Genomic DNA, 23660 nt, shown 5'->3' with positions numbered 1-23660 from the left:
AGGTTAATGGGGCTGCAAAATTATCCCCTTTGAATCCCAAGCTAGTGAAGTGTTAGGTGCTCTGAGGAACGCCAACCGTCTGAATATTGACAAGCATTGGGACTTTATAGCATGATGTAATGGGTCTTGTGGTTACAAAAAAGGAGCCATCTCTAACCAATATCCAAGGGGGGAGAAGGGAGAGAGAGACTCCTTGCTCCTTGGATAGAAGAATTCAGGTCCCCAAAGTAGAGACAGGCACACGAGACTCTCACCATTGCTGGCACAGTCCTTTAAGCCCACCCCACTCCCTGGTTGAACATATGCATGAACCACCAGACGCAAATGATCTGGTTTCCCAAGGGGGAGGAGGGTGCTGACTAGCACACACAGGTGCTCCCACGACCTGGCAGTAGCACTGCTCAACGTGAATTAGTGAAGTGGCACGTGGGCTTATCAATCACAGTTTTTTGTGAGCAAAGTTCGTCCTGTGGGCCTGCTCCCTGCTGGCAGGGGCTACAATGAAGTTCCTCAGATGCCCAGCCAGGAACATCCCACCGGCCCTGCCAGAGCCTCCTTTGGCCACTTCCAGATCCAGTGGCTTTTTGTGACCCTCTGTTGTTTAAGCACCTATTGCTGTGCTTCAAAATGCAGTGCTCACAGAACCCGGCTGAGGAGCTTACATGACCCAGGTGGCAGCCAAGCCTCTTGTCTCTGACCCCCATGCTTGCAGGCACCCAAGTACTTTCCATTCTCTCAGGAGGGACAGGGCTGGCCTGGTTCAGTTATGATGCCTCTGTGGCCTCTGCTTCTGTTGCTCTATTGACAGATGACTTTCATTTCTGTATTTAAAAAAATCAGTGGACAAAAGCCTTTGTGTACATGGTAGACTTTACTGAAGATGTGGAGAGACAAAGGGGGTTTTCATAGCAAAAATACAAAAACTTAGTTGAATATTAGACATCCTTGAGCTTAAAAAGACCCTTAGCCATTTCCAACAACTGGTCTCCAGCCGCCTACAAAGGCACTTGACCCTTTCCCCATCCTTTCTGAGAAGCAAACAAACAAATTCCAGACAGTTTCCTACTCAGAGTGACTTAGCCAACATTTGTTCTGTCCTCCCCTTAAGACCCTTCACTGAGGCCCTGGGGCTGGCTCTTAGCCTTGAGGCCTCCTCCCTGCCTGTTTTGCCCCATTTTGCATACAGCTTGTTTTGTTCTCTAAAAATAAGTGAGGGGTGTGTGTGTGTGTGTGTGTGTGTGTGTGTGTAGAGCAGTTAGGTGAGGTATGTTTGTGTAGAGCAGTTAGGTGAAGTGTTTTGTGTGTGCCTGTTTTGTGTGTACGTGTGGAGAGCAGTTAGGTGAAATGTGTGTGTGTGTGTGTGTGTGTATGAATAGTTAGGTGAAATTGTTATACCCCCAAGTCAGTGATTTTCAATCATGTGCTGCAATAATCATGCAACACCTGACTATTAAGTCAGGAGCGCTGACCTCCTTTTCTTTAGGTTGTCAAATAAAAAAATGACAACAGGCAACACAATAGCTATCCAGTGTGAATGAACCAAAATTATACCTATTCTTTTTTTGTCAGATCAGCAAAAAATATTCTTTTGGTGTGCCGTGGAGTTTTAGTAACTCACTCATGGTGTTCAAGGTGGAAAAGGCTGAAATCCCTGCCCTGGTTAGCCTCTCAGCGCTCACTGGGACGCAGGGTGCGCGGCGCTCTTCCTCCCAGCAGCCGCTCAAGTCAAAGCCCTTTAACTCCCGTTTACAAATGGGGTTACGAAGGCTCCGAGAAGTTAGTCATTTGCCCCAGATCATACGGCTTGTAAGAAGGCAATTCTGCTTCAGACGAGCCTGGCTCCAGGGTTTAAGGTATTAAAAACAACTTGTATAGAATTAACTCTAGGGAAAAGCTTTTTGTTTTCATCTTGGAACTGACATAAAAGATAATGGAATAAGAGCTCAAACACAAATGGCCACTGGGTAAAACCAAACACATCGCTGCTTGGCCTCACGTTCCTCCTCTGTGAGGTGTGGCCCACTCCAGGCCCAGCCCTGCCAGTTGTCAGAGCTACCCACTGCCATCACCCTTGCTTACAAGAGGTGCCAGCCCTCCTACCTCTGGCTCTGTCACCACCCTGCCCACTGTCCTCTGAACCCCACAACCAGGGACAGGGAGCAGATGTACAAAGTATGCAGGAGGCCTGGGCCAGGCCACACCATGGCAGCCCCTTGTTCCTCTCTCCCCTGGCTTCAGTCCTGAAAGGGCAGAGCCTGTGTCCACACATCTGCACACATACAACACACTTGTGTACACGCACCTTAAACTCCTTCAGCATGTATCTCTTGTTAGATCATCCTACTCTATAGGAGCTCTTTGGTGGCCACTGACCCCACCAGACAGGCAGTGTTTCCACACCCCCATCTCCATGGCAGTGCCTGCTCGCTATAGATTGTAATAGGAGGGCAAGGCTCTACCCCAGAGGCCTCAGGAAGCCTGCACACCTCCCTGGCCCCAATGGCATGGATCCCACGGCCTGTACACGTGTGGTCACTCAAGCCCCAGTTGGCTCCAGAAGCGGTGCCTGGTCTACAGGAAGTAACAGACCAGGAAGGCTGTGGCCTCCACCCACAGAAGCTGCGTCTAGGAGGAAAGACAGACTCAGAAGCGGACAATTACACGTGCTTCCCAGTAGTCCAGGCAGCTCCAGTGCTGCTTTCTAAAATTCAGATAAAAAAGACTCATTCCTTTGCTTAAAACACTTCCAAGACCCCCTTCCCATGGAGTAAACCCCAAGTCCTTACCGAGTGAGGGGGTTTGCCCTGCGGAGGAGCGAGCTGGATCACCAGCTCCTCCCACCTGGATGGCTGGCCTGCACAGGATGTAGTCCTGCAGCCTCTGAACCTCAGCCCTGCGTCTCTCCCTCTGAACCCCCGACACACCGTCGTCTCTGGCCTGGAACACACCAGTCACTGTCCTGCCCTGGCCCTCCTCAGGCATGAGGCTCCCCAGTGTCCCACCCTCGGCACTCTCCTTCTCCCACAGCCTGTATCCGTTCACATCTCGTTTCCTTGCTCACTTTTTCTTCCTCAGTAAAGTGTGAGTTCCCCAAGGACCTCGTCTGTCTTGGTCACCAACACATTCCCAGGGCCTGGCACAGAGCAGAATTTAAATAAATATGTGCCACGTGTGTGAATAAATGTATGAATACTGCCAGAACGTTAGTGCTCATTCTGTGCCCCCTTCCTCGCCTTCAAAACGGGGACAGCACAGTACCTGTGGGCTGAGGGTTAGCAGAGATGACGGAAGTCCCTGTTTGCTGGTACATGTAGCAGGTGCTCTAACGGGTCAGGACTGGAATGCTTTTGCCACGCAAGAGGAGTGGCAAACCCTTCTGCATGCGAAGAGGTGATGCTGGTTCCTGAAGCATAAATAACCATTCTCCAGTGGGGCAGAGGCCAGGGAACATGTGGGGCCACGGCCAAGAGGCAGAGGCATGCTGGGAAGGATGAGTGATTCAGAGCACCCAGGGCATGTCAGTGAGGCTGCAGAAGTGGGGCCGGGTCGGGTCTCCTATCTGCCCCGAGGGTCGCAGTCTGCCCTCCAACAGTGGGGCAGAGCTCTACAGCTCATCTGTTCCCCACAGCGGCTATAATAGGTGAATCTCCATTAGGTTACTGAGGTCAGTTCCTAAGGAAAAGGGAAAACTCACAGCCAGCACTTGGCCCAGCAACATCTTCAGACGCCTTCCCACTCATGATACAAAAAGATCACACACACACCCCCGACCTGTGCGTCTGTCCCACGGCCAACAGGCTGCTCACACGTCCTTCGTGAGCATTTGTCTGAAGGTTCCCAGCCAGCTAGCAGGGCAGACATCATGAGCTCCCTTATCCAAACAGCCCCAGGAAAAGGGAAGGGCAGAGGGGAGAGGGCAAGACTGTGCTGGCGACTGGGGGAGGGGCGGACAGCCTTACACAAACACAAACCCTCACAGACAGGCGGGAACATGCCAGCCCGAGCCAGGGACTTGGGGACCCCACGCCCCACCTCGGCCCCCTGCACAGTAGTGTTAAGCGACTCAGTATGAGGTCTAGCAGTAGTCCGTGTGCTTGTTAAAGCTTTTTGATCGAGAGGGGTTCTGGTCTGCGGAGGACAGAGGGAGACTAGGTAACCCACCCTGAAGGAGGGCCAGCCTTCCTCCTGCTTGTGTATCCAAACATGGCCCATCCACGAACGGGCAGCCCCTCACCACTGGGCCCCTTCCCTGAATCACCCACTCCCTGCTCACTCCCATCCCTGAAGTCCAGTTGCTCTGAGGATCAGATCAGCCAGTTTTCCAATCTGACTCCTTTGGCTGAAAGCTCCTACTATTAACAAAGGGTATTCATCAAACACTATGCTAGGCTCTCTACATAAACGAGGTAGGTACTGTTATTACACACATTTTACAGTTGGGGAAACTGAGGCACAGTGAAGTTAAGGAACTTGCCCCAAGGTCACAGGGCTAGGCAGTAGTAGCAAAACACCAGGATTCCAATCCTAGCGGTCTGATGCTTGCTCCTAACCACCAGTCTGTACCCCTCCGAAATACTGTCTTCCTCATTAGTGTATTAATATATATTATCTTCCTGAGCGTGGGGCACACACAGTAAACACCTGTAGGCAGGTTGAATCCCCAGGCACCTGGGATTGTGGTACCCATTGGGGATGATACCAAAGGGCCACTAGATGGCAGCAGAGAGCCAGGCCCAGGCCTCCCTGGGGGAGGTGCGTGATAAGCTAATTATCATAACATTTGTTTAGTGCATCCTGCACCAGGCACTTTGTAGACATTCTCTCTCCTCCTCGCTAAGGCCTCCTAACGTGCTATTGCCTGCCCCCTTCACAGGCTCAGAAGGGGGAGACATCTGTCCAAATCAGGCAGCTAGGAATACTAGGATGAAGCCCGGACTGCTCAAACCCAAAGCCTGACTGTCAGCAGGAAGTAAATAGGCGGTAGCCTCTAGGCTCAGCGCTGGTTCCACACCCCCCCTCTCCCCCCCCCCCCCCCCCCCGGGGAGCTCAGAAACTACTGTTTGGGGAGGGAGTGGATGGCCCGGGCTGGCCCTGAAGTGGTCACCACCCGACAGGCACCTTGGCTGGGAGGTAGGTAAGACTCACCGGTCAGAACCGGATGGTCTCAGAGACCACTGGGTCACCACAGACCTCTGACCAACTTTCTTGGCCTTCGCCACCAAAAAGGGTGCTGTATGACGTCAGCCTCTGCACAACTCGGCAGCCTGCTTTGGCACTGCCCTCCTGCCCTCCGTCTCCGGGCTCCTCTGATCTGGACCAGTCCCCTCAACAAGCCAGCAGGGCCATGGAATCCACAACCACCAGAGATGAATAAAACTGAACGGCTCAGTGACCCTTCCAGCAACTCAGTCACCTCCACACCTGAACCCACCCCGGGGTCGAACGGGCTGCCCGGTTGGCTGCACCGCGGTAGGGGCGGCAGAGGTGCCAGGCAGTCAGCTGCAGCACGCATAGGGACACGCTTGATCATGCACAGAACTGGAGCCGCGTGGCCATCAGGCCTGCCGGAGTGGCTGGCAGCAGAGTGCAGGGGCTCCAGGCAGCAGAGGGACCATCCAGTGTGACCTTCGGCGTCCGGTGGCATTCCTGGCTGAGTCCACTGGGCCAATGGCTTCAGAATTGCCCATGATGCATCTCTGGGGCTGCTTCCAGCCCGCTTCCCAGACTGCCCCCCCTCTCAGACAGTCCCTCCCAGGGCTCCTACAGCCAGGTGCGGTCCTCTGAAAATACACATCTTGGGTTTATTTGGGGTTGGGCACTGCAGGCTGAGGCACAATTTGTCCCTAGGGAGGAAGGGTCAGCTTGCTCGGCACTTCAAGGGGCTGTCCCTGCAGGTCCCCACCCCATGTCCCTGAACACACACACACACATCTCTTCCCCCATCCCTGCTCCCCGAGTCTCTTATTCTTTCACCAGCCGGTAGATGTGGTGTTGAGCCCCGTGTTCGCTGGCTGACACCTCGAAGACATATGCAATGCACAGCAGAGTCTCCTGTGTGTCTCTGTTGGTGACCACCTGTGGGTGAGAGGAAAGGTGAGGGTTAAGGCCCCAGACGAGGGCGTGCCTTCTGCTGGGCCCTCCGCCCCGCCCTGCGGCGCCCCGCCCCGCGCCCACACCTGCAGGATGGTGAAGTTCTCCAGCACGCTGTTCATCATGTACTTCTCGGGCAGGTGCTTCAGCTTGTGGATGAAGTTGATCATGTACTCACAGAGCGGGGACCGGTGGATGCGGTAGGAGTAGTGGCCGTTTTCGTAGCGGGCGTACTCTGTCTGCAGGACCCAGGGGACAGCAGGACTTAGGTTCTCTCTGGCCACAGCCAGCCCAGGCCCAGCCGCTTGGGGACGCCCCATGACCCACTGACTCTTAAGCGGAAAGAAAGGCAGAAGGCCTAGAGGCTCTTGTGATCAGAGCCTTCCTCCTCCCTCGGTAACAGGGGCTCGATGGCAGCAGAGGAACCATCCACCTTGAGCTCCGATACTCAGAGGTGAGCACGGGAGGAGGAGCGCTTCAAGGCAGAGTAGCAGCAATAGGCAAGACGGAATAGATGACGGCTCAGTCCTGACCACACACCGAAGCAACATGGCGAAGGGTGCACAGGAACCCGTGTGGCTGTGGAACTGTCATGTATTAGTGTTGTGTATTCACACACACACAGACACACATATACCGATGAAATCTGAATCAGACTGTAAGTGGCATCAATGTTAATTCCCGGTTGCCCATAGAATTCTGCCCTCTGGGGAACTGGGTGAAGGGTACATGGAATTATAATTGTATGATTGTTCACAATTACTTCAAAACAAAAATTTAATTTAAAATAAATAACTTGAAGTGCTTTTTACAAACAGCTATTTCCCCGATTCCACCCTGGAGATGCTGGGGTAAGTGCTGTGCAGTGGGGCTCATGCATTGGTAAGTTTCAAAAGCTCCAGCGATCTAGGTGCAGCCAGGGGTGAGAACACTGGGCAGGGGGTGCCTCCTCCCTGCTACCAGCCCGGCATCTGGTCATGATCAACCTGAGGTGGGTTATCAATAACAAAGAGACGGTGAGGGTGAGACTGCATTAGTTCAGGCAAATTTGGGGAAAGCAGAGGGCATGCATGAAGACCAACCTGAAACAGTTTAAAGGTCTGTTTCACAAGTGCACAGGGTACTCCTACCTCCACTTTCTCCACCACCTGCTTGCCGAACGAGCAGACCTTGGTGGAGCAGGTGATTATCATGTTCTCGGGACTCTCGTACTGGCTGGAGACCCCATAGAAGGAGCTGCCTTCGTCCTCCATATTGGTGTTGAGGTCTGCCTGGAGACATGGGAAAGCCAAGAAGCAGACGGGTAAGTGAGCAGGCACACGATCGGGGCGGAGACAAGGACACCTCGGGGGTCCCAGCCCAAGTACTTGGTGGGCCAGGAAGCAATCGGGAGGCTCTGAACGGAACCTGGACAGGAGGCGGCTGGAACGCTCCCACCTTTCTTCTCTTGCACAAGGTGAGGTTCTGCTGCCTGAACTACAGCGGAAAACACTGGGACCTGCATCAGTTACAAGGCAGAAGCGTGGACCGTGCCTGGAAAAGAACTGGCAGGAAGCTCAAGCGCCTGGGAAAGGCAGGCGCCTGTATAGGGTGGGAGTGAGGGGGTGTTGGGAGGGAAGCACGAAGGGTCAGGGGGGCATCTGAGGGGCCAGGCCAGGACATAAAATGATGTCTCTCAGACTTTAGCCACTGCTGGCCTCCCTTTGATTAAGGCTACATTCATATGCCACCTATCACAGGTCCTACTATGCCCCTAACAGTTTCTTTTAAATCAACTCACTCTTATTCCCTAATTCCATTCTTGGCAATATAGTCACAAAATCAGAGGTTCTATTTTTTAATATATATGAAAATAATTGCATTTATTTTCTATTTTTTTAAATGTTTATTCATGTGCCACCTAAAAGAACACTATGCACCAAGCTTTGGAAGGGAGGGCCCAACCCTCTCAGGCTCTTCAGACTGTACAAAGGGAGCACTGCCCCAGCACCCCAAAGTGACTGGACATGCCCCTCATCGCCCCCAGCCGGCAAGACCTGTTCAGTTGGCCTTGCCTCTTCCAGATGGTAAGCACCCTGGAGGCAAGAACTAAGATCTCACAGGGGTAGGTGCGAGGATGGGCCTTCAATAAGTTACATGTGGCTGTTCCACCCCTCACCTCTGGGTGGCGCCCGGTGAGAAGAGAGAGGTCCCTTGGTCCCAAGGAGGGACTCTGCAATCTCCTGCTGAGGAGGGGAGTCCTCTCAGCTCCAGCTCTGCCCCAATTCAGATACACACCAGGGCTTCTGCACCTCTCCCCACTCACCTGGCCTTCCAATCAGTCCCCGTGTATCCCGCCCAGCCCAGCACAGCGAGGGCAGTGGGGGCCCAGAGAGGCTGAAACACCGTCTTTGCTCTCAAAGAACTGAAACTTGTGGGAGAGCAAGCAGGATAAGTGAACTGGTTGTCGGGGGTAGGATGGAGGGAAGGGGGCTGGGGAAGACAGAGAACCCACAACGACAATCCAAAGTCTGCCCCGGCACCTGCCCCGTGGTGATGCTGCAGGCCCAGGAGATGCCGGCCAAGGACGCAGACAATGCACCCAGATGCCCCGCCTCGTCCTCAGTGCCTCTTCTTTCTGACTACAACCCCACCCTTCTCCTTCCCACCCCTATATCCCCCCCATACTCTAAGCTAGGGGTGTCGAACTCAATCAGAGAAGGGGCCAAAATCTAAAATCCAGCCTAAATCGCGGGCCGAATGGTTTACTGAACAGTCATAAACTGACAATGTCATAAACTGACAGCGGAGTGCAGTGATGACAGCGCGGTGCGGGCCACATTGCAAGGCCTGGCGGGCTGGATTTGGCCCGCGGGCCGTGTGTTTGACACATGTGCTCTAAGCACATCCCCAAACCGGCTGCTTCTCTACTCTCTCAGCCTAAGAAAAAGAAAGCTGCCCCCACTACATTATCCTGCAAGGTGCCCCCCACCACTTGCCTTCCTGCCCTCAGAATGCCCCTTGTTCCCTATCCTCCACCCTATTCATAGCTGTGGTGCGGGTGGGCAGCTCACAGGCCGTGCCTGGAACAGGTGTGGGGGATCGGGTGACTGACAGATGAGCCGGACAGCCGTAGCCTGGGTGTGGGGGCTGGAGGGGCTCAGATTCATTGTCATGTGCTGGTGTGTGCCTGGGAGAAATGTCAGGGCCCAGAGGGAACAGCAGACAGTCTGGGGTGCTCTCCTCCCTTCGTGGCCTCAGCCCAGCTCTGCCCAGCATTTGCAATTTGCTGACAGGCATTAATGGCCATCGGTGTCCAGGAGTCCCCTCTCTCCACCCCCCAAGAACAGAGGTGTCCTCTGCTGGTCTCACATGTCCTGGGGAGGAGGTGAGGTCTCAGCTTCTCAGTCCTGCTCCAAACCCCACCGTATGAGTCCAACAGAGCACAGCTCACAATTCAACCCCTCCTGATGCCACTCCCAGCCGGGAACAATTTGTCCTGGCAGTCCACCGAGCCACTGCTGCCATTCCTTCCATAAGAGCAGGCCTCTCAGTGGGACATCAAAGTCCTCCGCTCTCCAGCGAGCTCCGCTCTCCCCAGCGTGCCTGCACAGGGCCAGGGCGGGAGCAGAATACTGCCAGGCAGGAGAAGAAAGAGACTGCAGGAGAGGGGCACCATTTCACTGTTTCCTTGCCTTTGTCATTGCCCGTGGCCAGTCTCACACTAGCTGATGGGCCGGGGAGGGGGTGGGCAGGCCAGGGCCCAGGAGATGAGGGTCCAGATGTCTGCAGACGCCAAGCTGCCTGTGAGGACCCCATGGCTGGCCCAAAGTCTCTTGGTTTGTGACCAGGAGCAATTCTTTTCCCACATTTGCACTTCCCTGGTGCCTCTGCCTTCCCCAAGCAAGAGAAAGAGCAAAGAGGAGATGCCTGCCAAGATGTAGTGGCCACTGACACATCCCCATCTCTGATTTCTCCTGTCCTCACGCTGCCCAGGCCTCTGGCCTACTGCCTCCCTTCACTGCCATTCCCGCCCCCCCACCCCCCCACCCCAGGTCCTCGGAGACACAGCCTGTAGCAAGCCCTCAAAAATGAACTTTTCTTTTTTCAGATGGAGAAACAGAGGCCCAGAGAAGGTGAGGTTTGCTTGTTGAGGCCCAGTGTTGCCCGCCTTGTGCCCCCCTGACACTCTGGAAGGGCCATGCGTGGCCACCACGCTCCCCTGCACAGCAGTTCAGGCCCCAGGACCCTGAGATCCATTCTGGATTCTGCCACTCGGAATGTGAGTTCCTGGAAGACGAGGGCCACGTCAGGTCTGCACAGCGCAGGTGGTGTGCACAGCCCACGGCCGGAGCACGGAGGCCACGCGTGGAAGCTGCCTCATCACGTGTCCTGGCCCCGCTCTTCCCTCCCTCCCTTCTCCTCTCATCAATCCCACCTCCCACCTCCTCACAGAGGCAGAGCGAGGGAGAGGGCATGGGCCACGAGCACGGCTACGAAACAGACAGGACAAGGGACTGCTGGGCTCTAGAAAATCCAAGAAGCCCCACTGCCCAGCTCTACACTGAGGGCACAGGGCTGAGTCTGCTCTCTCTGTGCCACCAAGATCCGTGTTCCTCGGGGTCTGGGGATCCTTTTCCCGGCAATCAGAGCCTCCTCTGACAGGAGGAGGGGAGCACCAGGATCCTGCAAGGAGTACTCGGCAAGGTTTAGTGTAATGGTTCTGAGCTCACACCCTGGAGCCAGACCGCCCGGGTCTGAATCCTGGTCCTGCCACTAGGAACCACTTCACCTCTGTGCCTGCCTCCCCGCGATGGAATGTGCTGTCAATTCCTGTCAATTCGACCTACGCTGGGGGTGTGGTGAGGACAAACATGCTGATGGAGGTGATGCGATGCACGCAGTGCCTGGGGTCATCTTTCCCCGACCACCACACACCTCGCTGTGTGTGGGTACCAAGCCCAGAAAGAGCTCATCCTGGCTGGGTAGCTCAAGGCTGAGCCCCTCCTTACTCCATGCCTCAGTCTCCCCCCATGTGTGGAACTGGAGGCCCAGGATGGTCCTAATCTAGATGGTGGCTGGAAGAATGCAGAATATTATCTCCAACTAACAGAAGGCAGGAGCCGGTGAAAAGAGCCCCCAATATGCCACCTCCCACTCCACGGTCTTTTCCCATAAATGCCTCCTGCTAACCAGGGCTCCCTTCTGACCCTCGGAGTAGCTGAGGCAGTGCTGAGGAGCAGCCCAGATCACATCAACCGAGCTCCTTCTCTGAGTCAAGGCTAAGCCTGGACAGATTTGGGGTTGGGGGACGGTGGTATAGGTCGAAGGGAAGGCCAGAAGCCTCCCTACGCGCAGAGCAGGAAGGGAGCTACCACAATGGCTCTACAGGGACAATGCTTTTCAGCTGCCCACGGTAGAGCCTCCTGGTTCCAATTCCCATGGTCAGGCAGGAAGGGAGAGTAGGGAGAAGAAGTAAGACTGTTTGAGGCCCTTCCGGCTGAGGTCCTAAAGAGACTGCTGCCCTCCCCGGGCCTATGGTATAGCAGTCTCCCACTTATTTCCAGTCTGGACAGCTGATATACCCAACTAAGCACAACTCTGGCCATGCCATGCCCTGTTCAAACACTTCAGTGATTCCTCATTACCTAAAGAGAAGGGACAGCAAATACACAGTAAACGTGGCACTGTCTTCCCCTGTGACAGGCATTACTAGTCAATCCAGCACTCTCTCTCCACACCCTCTTCAACGCAGCCTTCCTTCCAACAACGATGGCCAGGCCACTGCAGTGACACAAGGTTAAACCCACTTTTCTGGACACCCGGTTAAAATGGGTTACAAACCACACAAGTTCATTTTTCCCCTTCCAGACAGCCAACTAGAATGACAGCGAAGAACTTTTAAAAATGTGCTGCACCACAAAGGCGAAAGAAACAGAGAAGAGGCCATAATGACAGAGAGTTCAACAAATTTGAGGAGCCTGAAGGTGGACCAGAACTAGAATGGATTCTGTGGGGCAAAGGAAGTAAAAGGAATTACAATAGTGCTCTCTGAAGGATGACAGACAGGAAGTGAGCTGATGTACTTGAGAGAAGCCTTGAGTGGCTGGGCAGAGGGACCAGTATAAAACACGAGGAGCTGGCTGAAGACTGTATACAGAGTGGACATAGGGTGGGCAGGCCTCCAGGAGGACCTTTCCCACCCATTAGCTGAGGACGAAAGGGTAATAACCTTCAGACATTAAACAGGGCTCAGACTGGGGAAGAGGGGGAGAGACACGAATGAAAACAGAAAAATTAAGTGAAACCTGCATAAGAAAGGGTTGGATCCCCTAGCCCTCTATTCTGCCTCCCCCCTAGAATTCTATCAATGATGTATATTCCTTCCCAGGGTATTTGGAGAATTAAAGGAATCTTCTCTGGAGAAACTGAACCACCTCAGAAAAAAAAAAAAAGTCCAGTGAACACACTGACATTAACTGGTTTTCCCAATTAAACAGCCAGTTCTCAACCCCAATTACCTTCAAGTAAAGCCCACCAGATGACAATTCCTGCCTGGTACACAGCATTCTCTCTCATTATTAAAAATGAACAAATGGCACAAACAACAAAAGAAAAAATAAACTGGACTTCATCAAAATGAAAAGCTTTTGCATTTCAAAGGACATTATCAAGAATGTGAAAAGAGCCCTAATTGGTTTGGCTCAGTGGATAGAGCATCAGCCTGCGGACTCAAGAATCCCAGGTTCGATTCCAGTCAAGGGCATGTACCTTGGTTGCGGGCACATCCCCAGGAGGGAGTGTGCAGGAGGCAGCTGATTGATATTTTTCTCTCATCAATGTTTCTAACTCTATTCCTCTCCCTTCCTCTCTGTAAAAAAAAATCAATAAAATATATATTTTAAAAAGAATGTGAAAAGACAACTGACAGAATGGGAGATATTATTTGCAAATCATATATCTGATAAGGGACTTCCATCTATAATACAAAGAGAACATATCTAACTTATATATATAAAAGCCTAAGCAACCAGTCACTATGATGTGCACTGACCACCAGGGGGCAGCTCCTGCATTAAGCGCTGCCCCCTGGTGGTTAGGGCACTCCCACAGCTAACATACCACAGCCGACCAACCTCCCACAGTCCCTCCCCGCAGCCGCCCCGATCAGCCTGATTGGGACTGAATGAGATGGGCCCCCATTGGCCCCGATCATGGGTCAGGCTGAGGGACCCCACCCATGCATGAATTCATGAACCGAGCTGCTAGTAAGTCAACAAAAAGACAACCCAATTGAAAGAAGGTGTCAAACAGATATTTCTCCAAAGAATATATCCTGGTATATATGAATGCAATAATCCCAGAGAATGTCAAGTGTTGGGGAGGATGGGGACAAACTGGGACCCTTGAATGCTGCTGGTGGGAATGTAAAATGGTGCAGCCACTTTAAAAGAAAGGCTGGCAGTTCTTCAATAAGATATGTATAGAGTTACTATGTGACCCAGCAATTCCAGAAGTAAGTATATACTCAAGAGAAATGAAAACATTATGCTGCACAAAAGCTTGTACAGAAATGTTAATAGCAACATTTATATAATAAAGAGCCAGGGTCATAACGACTGTTATGACCGAAGGCTTGACCAGACCAGAAGTCAGTGCTGGGTTGCCATGGTGACCCAGCACTGACTGGGGCTGCTGCCAGCACCCCGACCCAGCACTGACTGCCTAAATGGCTGTGGGTCAGGCCTGGAGAGAGGCCTGCAAAGAGAAAGTCAGGGTCTGATCATAGCCTCTGTGGCAGTCTTTGATCAGAACTTGCCTTTCTTGCTCTCTCAGCCTGGCTAACAGCCATGCCTCCATTTCTCACCAATTCTCCACAGGAGCTGCTGATCAGGCCCCATTGATAGGCCCAGAGACACTGACTGGTATAGGAACTGACCAATCAGAACCAAATTGGTCGGCAGAGGAGGGCAGTTGGGAATGAGATCAGGTCAGAAGGGGAGGGCAGTTAGGGACGATCAGGCAGGCAGAGGCAGTTAGGGGTGATCAGGCCAGCAGGGGAGAGCAGTTAGAGGCAAGTTCAGGCTGGCAGGGAAAGGCCATTTGGGGAGATCAGGCCAGCAGGGGAGGGAAGTTGGGAGCAACCAGGCTGGCAGAAGAGGGCAGTTGGGGGTGAGATCAGGCCCGCAAGGGAGGGCAGTTAGGGGTGATCAGGTAGGCAGAGGCAGTGGGGGTGAGATAAAGCCAGCAGGGGAGAGCAGTTAGAGGCTCAATCAGGCTGACGGGGGGGGGGGGGGGGGGGGGGCAGTTAGGGGTGATCAGGCAGGCAGAGGGGTTAGGGGCAATCAGGCAGGCAGGCAGGTGAGTGGTTAGGAGCCAGTGGTCCCAGATTGTGAGAGGGGTGTCCTGGGCCTCTAGTCAGTAATAATAAAAGCGTAACATGCATATCTACCAAATGGCCAAACAGTGACAACTTTAATTTGTTAATCATATGTAAATTCTTGTTGATTTTCTGTTGTTGGAATTTCCCGCCTAAGAGATGTTTTTGTCTCAGAATCTCAATAAAAGGAATGGTAAAAGGCCAGAGCAAGGGGTAGTCCTCCCCTAGAGGTAGACTCCCACCTGGCCCCCATTTTCCCAAATTAACTCTTTTCCAGTCTCTCTCTTCATTTTAATGTGCAGCCTTCTCCAGAAACCAGACTTTGAGTGGGTCCTGAACCACACGGGTCGTGTTAAGGGATCCCACAGGACTCCTTGGGGTATGTCCGACTAAACTACTAGTTGGACATCCCTCTCACAATCCGGACTGCTGGCTCCTAACTACTTGACTGCCTGCCTGCCTCATCACCCCTAACTGCTCGCCTGCCTGCCTAATCACCCATAATCACTCTGCCTGCCTGCCTAATTGCCCCTAACCACTCTGTGTGCCTGCCTGATCGCCCCTAATTGCTTACATGCCTGTCTGATTGCCCCTAACCACCTCTGCCTTGGCCCCCACCACCACAGCTTTGTCCAGAAAGACGTCCGGAATGACGTCTGGGAAGTTGTTCGGCTGTCTGGTCTAATTAGCATATTATGCTTTTATTAAAAAATATGGGCCAAAAAATATGGTCAAGGATTATAGATATTTGAGAAATCCTAACTTGAAAGACAGAGACCAAAACAGACAGAAAAAAAAGGATTAAAGGGAAACAAAGACAAAAAAGGATGAAAATTTTTTTTCACTTCATATTCCCAGAAATATAAGTGATAAACTGTATCCGTCCAATAAGACCAGGATATAATCAAAGAACAAAAAGGTTCTTAAAAATTAAAAGGTTTATGGTCAACATTCAACATTGGACAGGTGTGGCAAAGAATGCCACCATATCTCATTCATCTAATTCACCCTGAAGTGTACAATGAGTTATGACCACTAAGAAAGAGAAATCTATTAATTGAACCCTGATTTATTAGGCAATTTACTCAACTAAGAGTACATTTCCCTGGCTCTTCGGTAGCTAGGCACAACACACAGCTAATTAAGTGTTGTGTGGACTTCCAGGAAGGCTCCTTGAAGGGAACTACGATGGCTTCCTCCCTCCTGAGACCTGGGATATCGGTGTGACGGCTGGACTCCAGCAGCCACCACGGTGAGGACAGAGGCCAGGCACTGAGGACACAGTCAGAGCACGGTCAGCCCCTGGACAGCCTACCTCCAGACCTGGGTTTTATGTAACATGCACTCAGATATACTCTTAACTAATTCAGAAGAATTAGAAAACAGGGTTAAGGAAATCCTTAAGAAAATGAATTTGAAAATAAAGAAGTGATAAAAATCATAGAGGGTAAGTCCAGGAGATCCAACATCAGATTAATAGGGGTTCCTGGAAAAGAACAGAAAGAAAAAGAGGGAAAGAAATTATCACAGAAATAATACAAGTAAAATTTCCAAAATTAAGAGATGCTAACCTCAGGATTAAAAGCGTCTACCAAGCATTGGGCTTAAAAATAGGAAGCAGAAAAACCAAGAGCTCCTCAATGTAAAATGTAAGAACATAAGGGATATGCCCTGGCCAGTGTGACTCAGTTAGTTAGAGCATTAACCCATGCACTGAAAGGTTGCCATTTGGGTTCTGGGTCAGTGCACATCCCCAGGTTGCAGGTTTGATGCCCGGTCAGGGTGAATGTTTCTCTCTTCCCCTCCTCTCTCTCTAAAATATCAATAAAAAGACATTAAAAACATTAAAAAACAAACAAACAAAAAAACCCCCACACAAAACATAAAGGATAGAGAAGAAATGAAAAACTTCTACAGACCAAAACAACAAAAACAAAACACAAAACATCCCTCAACAAGTTACACAAAGGACAGAGAATGAGAATGCTATCAGACTACACACTGTTAGAGGACAATGGAACAATGCATTAAAAAATTATTTTGTTGTTGTTGTTGTAGTTAATCCTCACTCAAGGATAATTTTCTATTGATTTTATGAGAGAAGAAGGTAGGGAGGAAGGAATGGAGAAAGAGAGAGAGAGAGAGAGAGAGAGAGAGAGAGAGAGAGAGAGAGAGAGAGAAACATCAATGTGAGAGAGACATTGATTTAGGTTGCCTCTCGCATGTTCCCTGACCAGGCCTGGGATCAAACCTGCAACCTAGGTACATGCTCTTGACCAGGAATCACACCCATGACCCTCTGGTGCATAGGTGGATGCTCTAACCACTTAGAAACACTAGCCAGGGCTAAAAAACAATTCTTAAAAATCATTTTTAGTGAAAACGACTTATGATCTAGTTCTAGATCAGTGTTTCCCAACCTTCTCTCATGATGAGAATCACCTGGTGGAGTTGTTAAACTACAGATTCCTGAATCCCAACTAAGAGGTGCTAAACTAGAATTTTGGGGAGCATATAGGTAAAATTGTACAGAGCACTAAGTTAAGTATACAATTTTACCTATATGCTCCCAAACATTCTAGTTTAGCACCTCTTAGTTGGGATTCAGGAATCTGTAGTTTAACAACTCCACCAGGTGATTCTCATCATGAGAGAAGTTTGGGAAACACTGATCTAGATTCTATACCCAATCTATCAATCAAGTACAAAACAGACATTTTAAACAAAGACTTAGAAAATTTACCTATCACGCTATCTTTCCTTAGGAAGGTAATAGAGAATGTGTTCTAGTAAATGAGGCAGGACACCTAAACAGAGAGAAATTAGACCTAGGAAACTACAGATCTAGGAATGTTTCAGTAAAAAAGTATCAGGCCCAGCAGGTGTGGCTCAGTGGTTGAACATTGACCTATGAACCATGAGGTCACGGTTCAGTTCCCAATCAGGGCACATACCTAGGTGACAGGCTCGATCCCCAATAGAGGGGTACAGGAGGCAGCCAATCAATGGTTCTCTCTCATCATTGATGTTCCTATCTCTTTCCCTCTCCCTTTCTCTCTGAAATCAATAAAAATATTTGAAAAAAAAATTTATATGGTAGTTATAATGGAACAATATGTAACATTTTAATAATAGGTTCATTTAAAAATATGGAAGTGAGCCCTGACTGGTTTGGCTTAGTGGTTAGAATGTCAGTCCAGAGGGTTGAGGGTTCAATTCCCAGTCAAGGGCATGTACCTAGGTTGTAGGTTCCTCAGCTCTGGTAGGGGCTTGTGCTGGAGGCAAACAATTCATCTGTCTCTCATGTTGACACATCTCTCCCTCTCCTCCTTCCCTTCCACTCTCTTTCTAGAAATCAATGAAAAAAATACCCTCAGGTGAGGATTTAAAAAAATTGAAAATATGCAAGTGAGAAAGCCATTCATTTGTAGGAAAAAAAAAAACAAAAGTCTGTATTAGAAATAAAATTCATCACAATATATTTCTTGGCTTTGACTAAATTATGTAACTTAGATATATTGGGATGATGAAGCCCTGGCCCAGTAGTTCAATTGGTTGGAGTATGATGATAATAGGCCAAGGTTGCGGGTTTGATCTCTGGTTAAAGCACATAATAATGAATCCTATGTAATAAAAGCATAATATGCAAATCGACTGAATGAGGAATGACCAGTCGGCAGGGTACGGTGCCAGGCCAACCAAGGCACATGCCAGCGGGCAGAGGGAGGAAATGCTGACCAGCAGCAGCGGAGGGGCGTTTGGGGGGGCCAGTACCATTCCCTGATTGGCCAGTCTGGTTGTCTCTCGCAGAGGGAGGCCAGGCAGCAACAGTGGAGGGGTGTGTGTAATGGGGGTGGCACGGTCCCAATGGGCCGGCCCAGTTGTGTCCTGCAGAGGGAAGCCAGACCATGGCTTAGGCCTGCTCCCCAGCCATCAGTAGGACATCCCCTGAGGACTGAGAGGGTGCAGGCCAGGCTGAGGGATCCCCTTACCCCACCAGTACATGAATTTTCATGCACCGGGCCTCTAGTGTATAAGTAAGTGGAACAGCAAATCAATGTTTCTCTTTCTCCCCTCTCTCTCCCTTCCTCCCTTTCTTCATTCCTCCCTCCCTCTCTCAGCTAATTTTTTTCTGACATAAGAATAAATATCTTGGCCATGACATCCAGGTATGTCAGTATAAGCATATTATTAAGAATTAGGGAGATAAAAGACAGAATAAACATTGAAAATTTACAGCGACTATCTCTGGGGATTGGGATTGGGGAGGAGTAGGACAAGAATCTGTTGCATTTCACTGGAAACCTCTTGGTATTAAACAATATAACATGAGCACGCATTAATTTTAAAGATAAAAGTAAAAGAAATGATTACCTGTTTTTCATCCCAGGATAGATTAAAACCCAAACTTCTTATGATCAGGGCCTCCCAGGATCTAACACCTTTGCAGTTTTAGTTCTGTTATCCCCTCACACACCTGTACCTATGACTTTCCCTCTGGAGCCCACTTCCTATGCCTTCCCCAGGCTGTAATAGCCTTTCCCATCCCTGTCTAATAGATCTCCCCCCCTAAAGGCTCAGGTCCCACTGCCACCCTGATCACGGAGCACGCTGTCTCGCAGAGTGCAAAAACTAAGCACCTGGAAGATCAGGGCGTGGGTCTCAGTGCCAGCACCTGCCTCACTGGAGAGAGCCAGCCCTGAGGGTTTGCTGTGGGTGAGGGCAAGGCTAGGAGTCCAGCCAGGGCCCGGTAAGCCACCTAGAAATGTGTACTGTGTAAAATTTAGTGTGCATAAGCCTATTTCTATGAAAAGTAAAGCTTCCAGGTAATCGAAGTGGTCTGGGACCTCGCAAAGGATACGAAACCCTGAGCTGTCTCTGGGTGTTAATAAGGGTGCTAGGGAGAGGAATGTGGGAGGAGCCGCCCAGGCCTGTGTCAGTGCCCTGAAACTATTCAAAGGCTCCATCACAAACCAGAGGATTTCCTGCACTTCCTTGCTGCTGACTTAGTTTGCACTTGCCTGACTCTTCCCTACAACTCTTTTCTTTTCTTTTTTTTTTTTTTTTATTGATTTCAGAGACGGAAGGAGAGGAAGAAACATCAATGATCAGAATCATTGATTGGCTGCTTCCTGCACACCCCATATTGAGGACCAAGCCTACAACCTGGGCATGTGCCCTGACCAGGAATCAAACTGTGACCTCCTGGTTCATAGGTCGACGCTCAACCACTGAGCCACGCCAGCTGGGTCCTACATCCCTTTTCCGTGTGTACTGGGCCCCTAAAAAGTAAGCTCTAGAGCAGGTATTAATTATGCCTCTTAGTCTTGAAGAAGATATTTTGAAAGGATGGAACTCTAACACCCATCCAGGGGCGAGCGGAAGTGAGCAGCAGGGACCAAGTCTACAGGCTGAGCTGTTTGTAAAGTTAGGTGAGTGATTCTTCTGGGGTGACATTTCCTAGACCTAAGTCTTCTTCTCCAAGCCCTGTCCTTGGAGATGAGCCTTTAGGAACCAACTGCCCTGCTCCAGGCCCTACAACCCACTCAGGACTTGCCATTCAAAGACTAAGGTGACTAGGGGGTCCACACTAGCTCTTCACCTACCCCTCAGTATCTCCTGTAAGTCTTCCAATACTACAGCCCTCTAAAGGCTGCTCTTGTGCCGGGCCTGGCTGCCTTTGCCACGGCTCAGAAAAGGGCCTCGTACTAGCCCAGCTCGCCAGCCCCACTGGCCCAGCTCCCAGGCTCAGTCATCGGTGCTCGCTCCTCCCCTTCTCACTGGCCCTGTGCTCCCCAGGTTTCCACCGTGGCAGGAACACCAGATGCCACTCTCTCTCTTTTCTCCTCACTTTCATCAGCGTGCTGGGGGTAGAGAGGGAGAGTCTATCGAGGGCTTACCCAGAACTTCACGAGAAAAAAGGCATTGGAAGGTCCCCGTTCAAAGAGCTCCTTGAGGCCACCCTTTTTCTCTGGGAACTTGTCATAGATCTGGCGGATGTCCACGGCTTCAAGGTAGGGGTCACTGTAGCTTGGGCTTGACTGGCCAATGTGTACGAACAGGTGCTTGTTGTACTGTGGAGAGAACAGCTGGTCTGAGGGAGCGGCAGGGGTGGCAGGACAGACAAAACGGACCAGACTCAGATCCCAGCCATGCGACGGGGAGTGAATAACCCCACCTCTCTGGACCTCAGTTTCCCCATTGGTAAAATGGAGACAAAGGATTGACTATAAAGCAAAATTAAAAAGGGATGGTATACAGCATCTGGTGTGGTGTCTGGCACCCAGTAGGTGCTCAACAAATTGTAGCTGTTATTTGTACTATTCGTAGTCCTGCCTCTGCCAGGAGCTGTCTTTAGGCAAGTCTTTTTCTGTCTTTGGCCTCTGTTATTTCACCTGTGAGGCCAGACCACTGACCTAGAGGTGTTTTCGAACTGTGCTCCACCCATGGAGACAAGGCTGGGCGCCTCTGTTGCTACAGCCAAACGAAATCTATTTTTGTTGCACACAGTGGGCTTCTGAGAAGGAGCTTGTTTGACTAACGAGTTTCTCAGCTAAAAGACAAGTTGGAAATGTCACAGTGAGACGGCCACAAAGTCCCTGCCTGCCCAGCCTCCTCCCCGTACTACTCTGACCTTTGCAGGGGACACTGATCACCTAGGAACCAGCCGCTGAAGGGGGAGTGGGTCAGAGCCACAGGGAAAGGATGGGTGAGGCTGGGATGAGCGGTTTCACTGGGAGGGAAGGGAACATGGAGGGAAGAATAGAGGTCAGGGAGGGAGCAGGAAAGGGGGAGGACCTGAGAGAATGGAAATGGAGCAAAGAAACCGTGGGAGGGCTTTGGGAGGGAAGGTGAAGTGAGGGAAGAAGAGGGAGGGTCTTGAGGAAGGAAAGAAAAAGGGGAGAGAAGTTCAAGGGAAGGAAAGGCTGTAAAGAAATGAGGAACCTAAAGTCAAGACCACAGCTGAGTGGGGCAGAGGGCTGGGCTAGGAAGCCAGGGGCAGGAGGAACAAGAGCCGGAGAAGGTGGGGGAGCTCTGGGGTGAAAGAGCAGCCAGACAGGGACCAGGACCTACCGTATCGGGGTCTTGCTGCTGCTCCAGGAAGGCAGAGAACTCCAGCATCCAGAGCTTGGAGCTGGCCACGCTGCGGCCCTGCCACGGGGGTGCTGGGGGTGCTGAGGGCGACAGGGTGGCTCCTGAAGGAGACTCGAACCCTGCAGGCAGTGGGAGAGGCACATGTGAGCCTGTTCACACATGCCCTCCCTGCCGACAGCTTTTGTGAGGACCCCAGGCCCACCGGTGAGACCGTGCTAGAAAGGGAATCACCATCCTTCCCTAAATGGGCTCTGACAGGGGGGTGGAGGGGAGAGCAAAGCACTGGCTGGCAAGTCCAGGAGCAGCCCCGGTGGAGGGAGGGCTTAGCCTGCCTGGTACAACTCAGTCCCCTTGCCCTGCACTCCGGAGAGACTGCATGCCTGCTGGGCCGAAAGGGCTTCCGGAGCAGGCTCTGCTGGGTTCTCGCCCTCAAGGAGCTTCTGGTCCAGCGGAGCTACCAGACCATCATTAATCACATTGACATAGAGAACGTCTCCTGCGGGATTCCCTTCTCTCTCCAGCACCGAGCAGTGCCTGGCCCAGGTCAGGCACTCTGACACAGGTCTGCAGTAGAGGAAGTCACGAAAGGGACTAAAATCGACAAGGTATACACTCAGCACCGAAGAGGAGCTCCTGGTCCAACGCGGGGTGGACAGGAAAGGTTTTCCCGAAGGTGACAATTGAAAGAAGTTACGATGTAGAAGCAGTAGGTGAAGCCAGGGAAAAGGTGTTCGGAGCAGAGGAGCAGAGGACAGCAGAGGCAAAGGCCTGGGGGCTGTGAGACGCTCCCTGAGTTTGGAAACTCCAGTCTGTGGTAGAACTCCAGTCTGTGAGTTTGTACCAGGGGCAGGAACAAGGCTGAAGAGTGGGGCTGGGCTGAGAAGTATGAATTTTAGCCTAAGGGTTTGGGAGAGGGGCAGGATTTTAGGCGGGGCAGGGAAATGCTCAGAGCTGCATTTCTGAAAGACCCTATTCCGTCTGGAGGAGGACTGGCAGGGTGGGCAAGGCAGGTCAGAAGCACAATCCTGCGGGATCTGAACTAAGTGCGGTGGAGAGAAGAGGAAGACACAGAGGGACAGGAAGCAAGGACAGGCCCAGGCCTTGGAGACTGACGGACGAGAGAGCAGCGAGGCCGCCCGGACGGCACTAGTGTTCCTTTTGGGCTGGGCGTCTGATGAATGGAGGCCCCATACACTGAGGTTCAAGAAGGGAGGTGGGGAAGAAATGGTAGCCAGAGGGGTGGCAGGGGCCGAGCTGGACAGACACATTAGTCTGTGCTTAAAGCATCAGCTGAGTCATTCATTCATTTGTTCAAGCATGCTTCCCGAGGACCTGCTGAGAGTGGCAGGACAGGGCAGTGGTGAGGGAGGGGAGGAGAGGGGAGAAAGGTGAGGTTTAACAGAGGAGCCCTGCAAGTCCTACCAGTTCACATTGCACCCTGAAGGCAACAGCGCCGTTACAGGGTTTCACTCCTAGAGGCAACATGTTGAAATGGGTGCTTTAAAGAGATGACTAGGGGGATTACAGGGTGAAGGGAAGAGACTGGAGCCCTGGAGCCAGGTAAGAGGCTGCCACTGTAATCCAGGGGCAAGATCTAGGAAGGCCTGAGCAAGGCCAGGGAGGCCAGGGAGGCCAGGACAGAAGGCAGATGCACAGGGCGGGGAGGAACCCAGGCGGCAGCCCTCGGAGCAGGAAAAGCCAGGCACAATGTGGGCAGCAGCCACTCCCCGAGCCAGAAAAGGTGCTGCGGAGTGGAACATGGGAGGGACCCTCACGAGAAAGAGGCAAGGACAGAGCTGGTCACCTGAGCAGAGCAAGGGGGTGAGCTCCTGCGCTGGCCCAGCTGCTGGACCTGCGCCTGCTCCGGGCCTCTTCCCGGGAAGGGTTCCCTCTGCTACTAAGGGTTCCCTTTCCAGCTGCCCGGCACCTGGGACCGGAGGCGGGAGCCGCAGGGGTGTGGCGGGCGAGGGAGCTGTTCACTGCAGACCCACCTGGCAGAGGCAGCGAAGGCTGGACAGTGTAGGTTTGCTGAGAGAAAGGTTTCACACTGCGGGAGGGGAAGAGAGGAGGTGTAAGCCCCGGGCGGGATGCAGCCCCCGAGCCTCTGGCAGCGTCG

At 51.8% G+C, this 23660-nt stretch overlaps 1 protein-coding gene across 6 annotated transcripts in view; it reads right to left on the bottom strand.

The window, feature by feature from the left end:
• Positions 1 to 5781: 5781 nt before the first annotated feature.
• Positions 5782 to 23660, bottom strand: part of TEAD4 (TEA domain transcription factor 4) — a 69438-nt gene continuing 51559 nt past the window's right edge. For 4 of the 6 annotated variants that reach the window (XM_084878444.1, XM_084878447.1, XM_084878446.1 and 1 more), the window contains 6 exons: positions 23536 to 23591; positions 21524 to 21663; positions 20350 to 20523; positions 7221 to 7361; positions 6177 to 6329; positions 5782 to 6075 (listed from right to left, as the gene is read on the bottom strand). In XM_084878444.1, the coding sequence (XP_084734570.1) occupies positions 5962 to 6075; positions 6177 to 6329; positions 7221 to 7361; positions 20350 to 20523; positions 21524 to 21663; positions 23536 to 23591 (778 nt within the window). In that variant the 3' untranslated portion in view covers positions 5782 to 5961. Of the gene's footprint in view, positions 6076 to 6176; positions 6330 to 7217; positions 7362 to 20349; positions 20524 to 21523; positions 21664 to 23535; positions 23592 to 23660 lie in introns of all 6 variants that reach the window. The other 2 variants (XM_084878442.1, XM_084878445.1) reach the window with 1 other exon arrangement.

This window comes from Pipistrellus hanaki (genome assembly GCF_964339955.1).
Source record: "Pipistrellus hanaki genome assembly, chromosome: 3".
NCBI classification, from domain to species: Eukaryota; Metazoa; Chordata; class Mammalia; order Chiroptera; family Vespertilionidae; genus Pipistrellus; species Pipistrellus hanaki.
The sequence above is the reverse complement of the archived record's forward strand: the minus strand, read 5'-3'. Positions and strand labels throughout refer to the sequence as shown.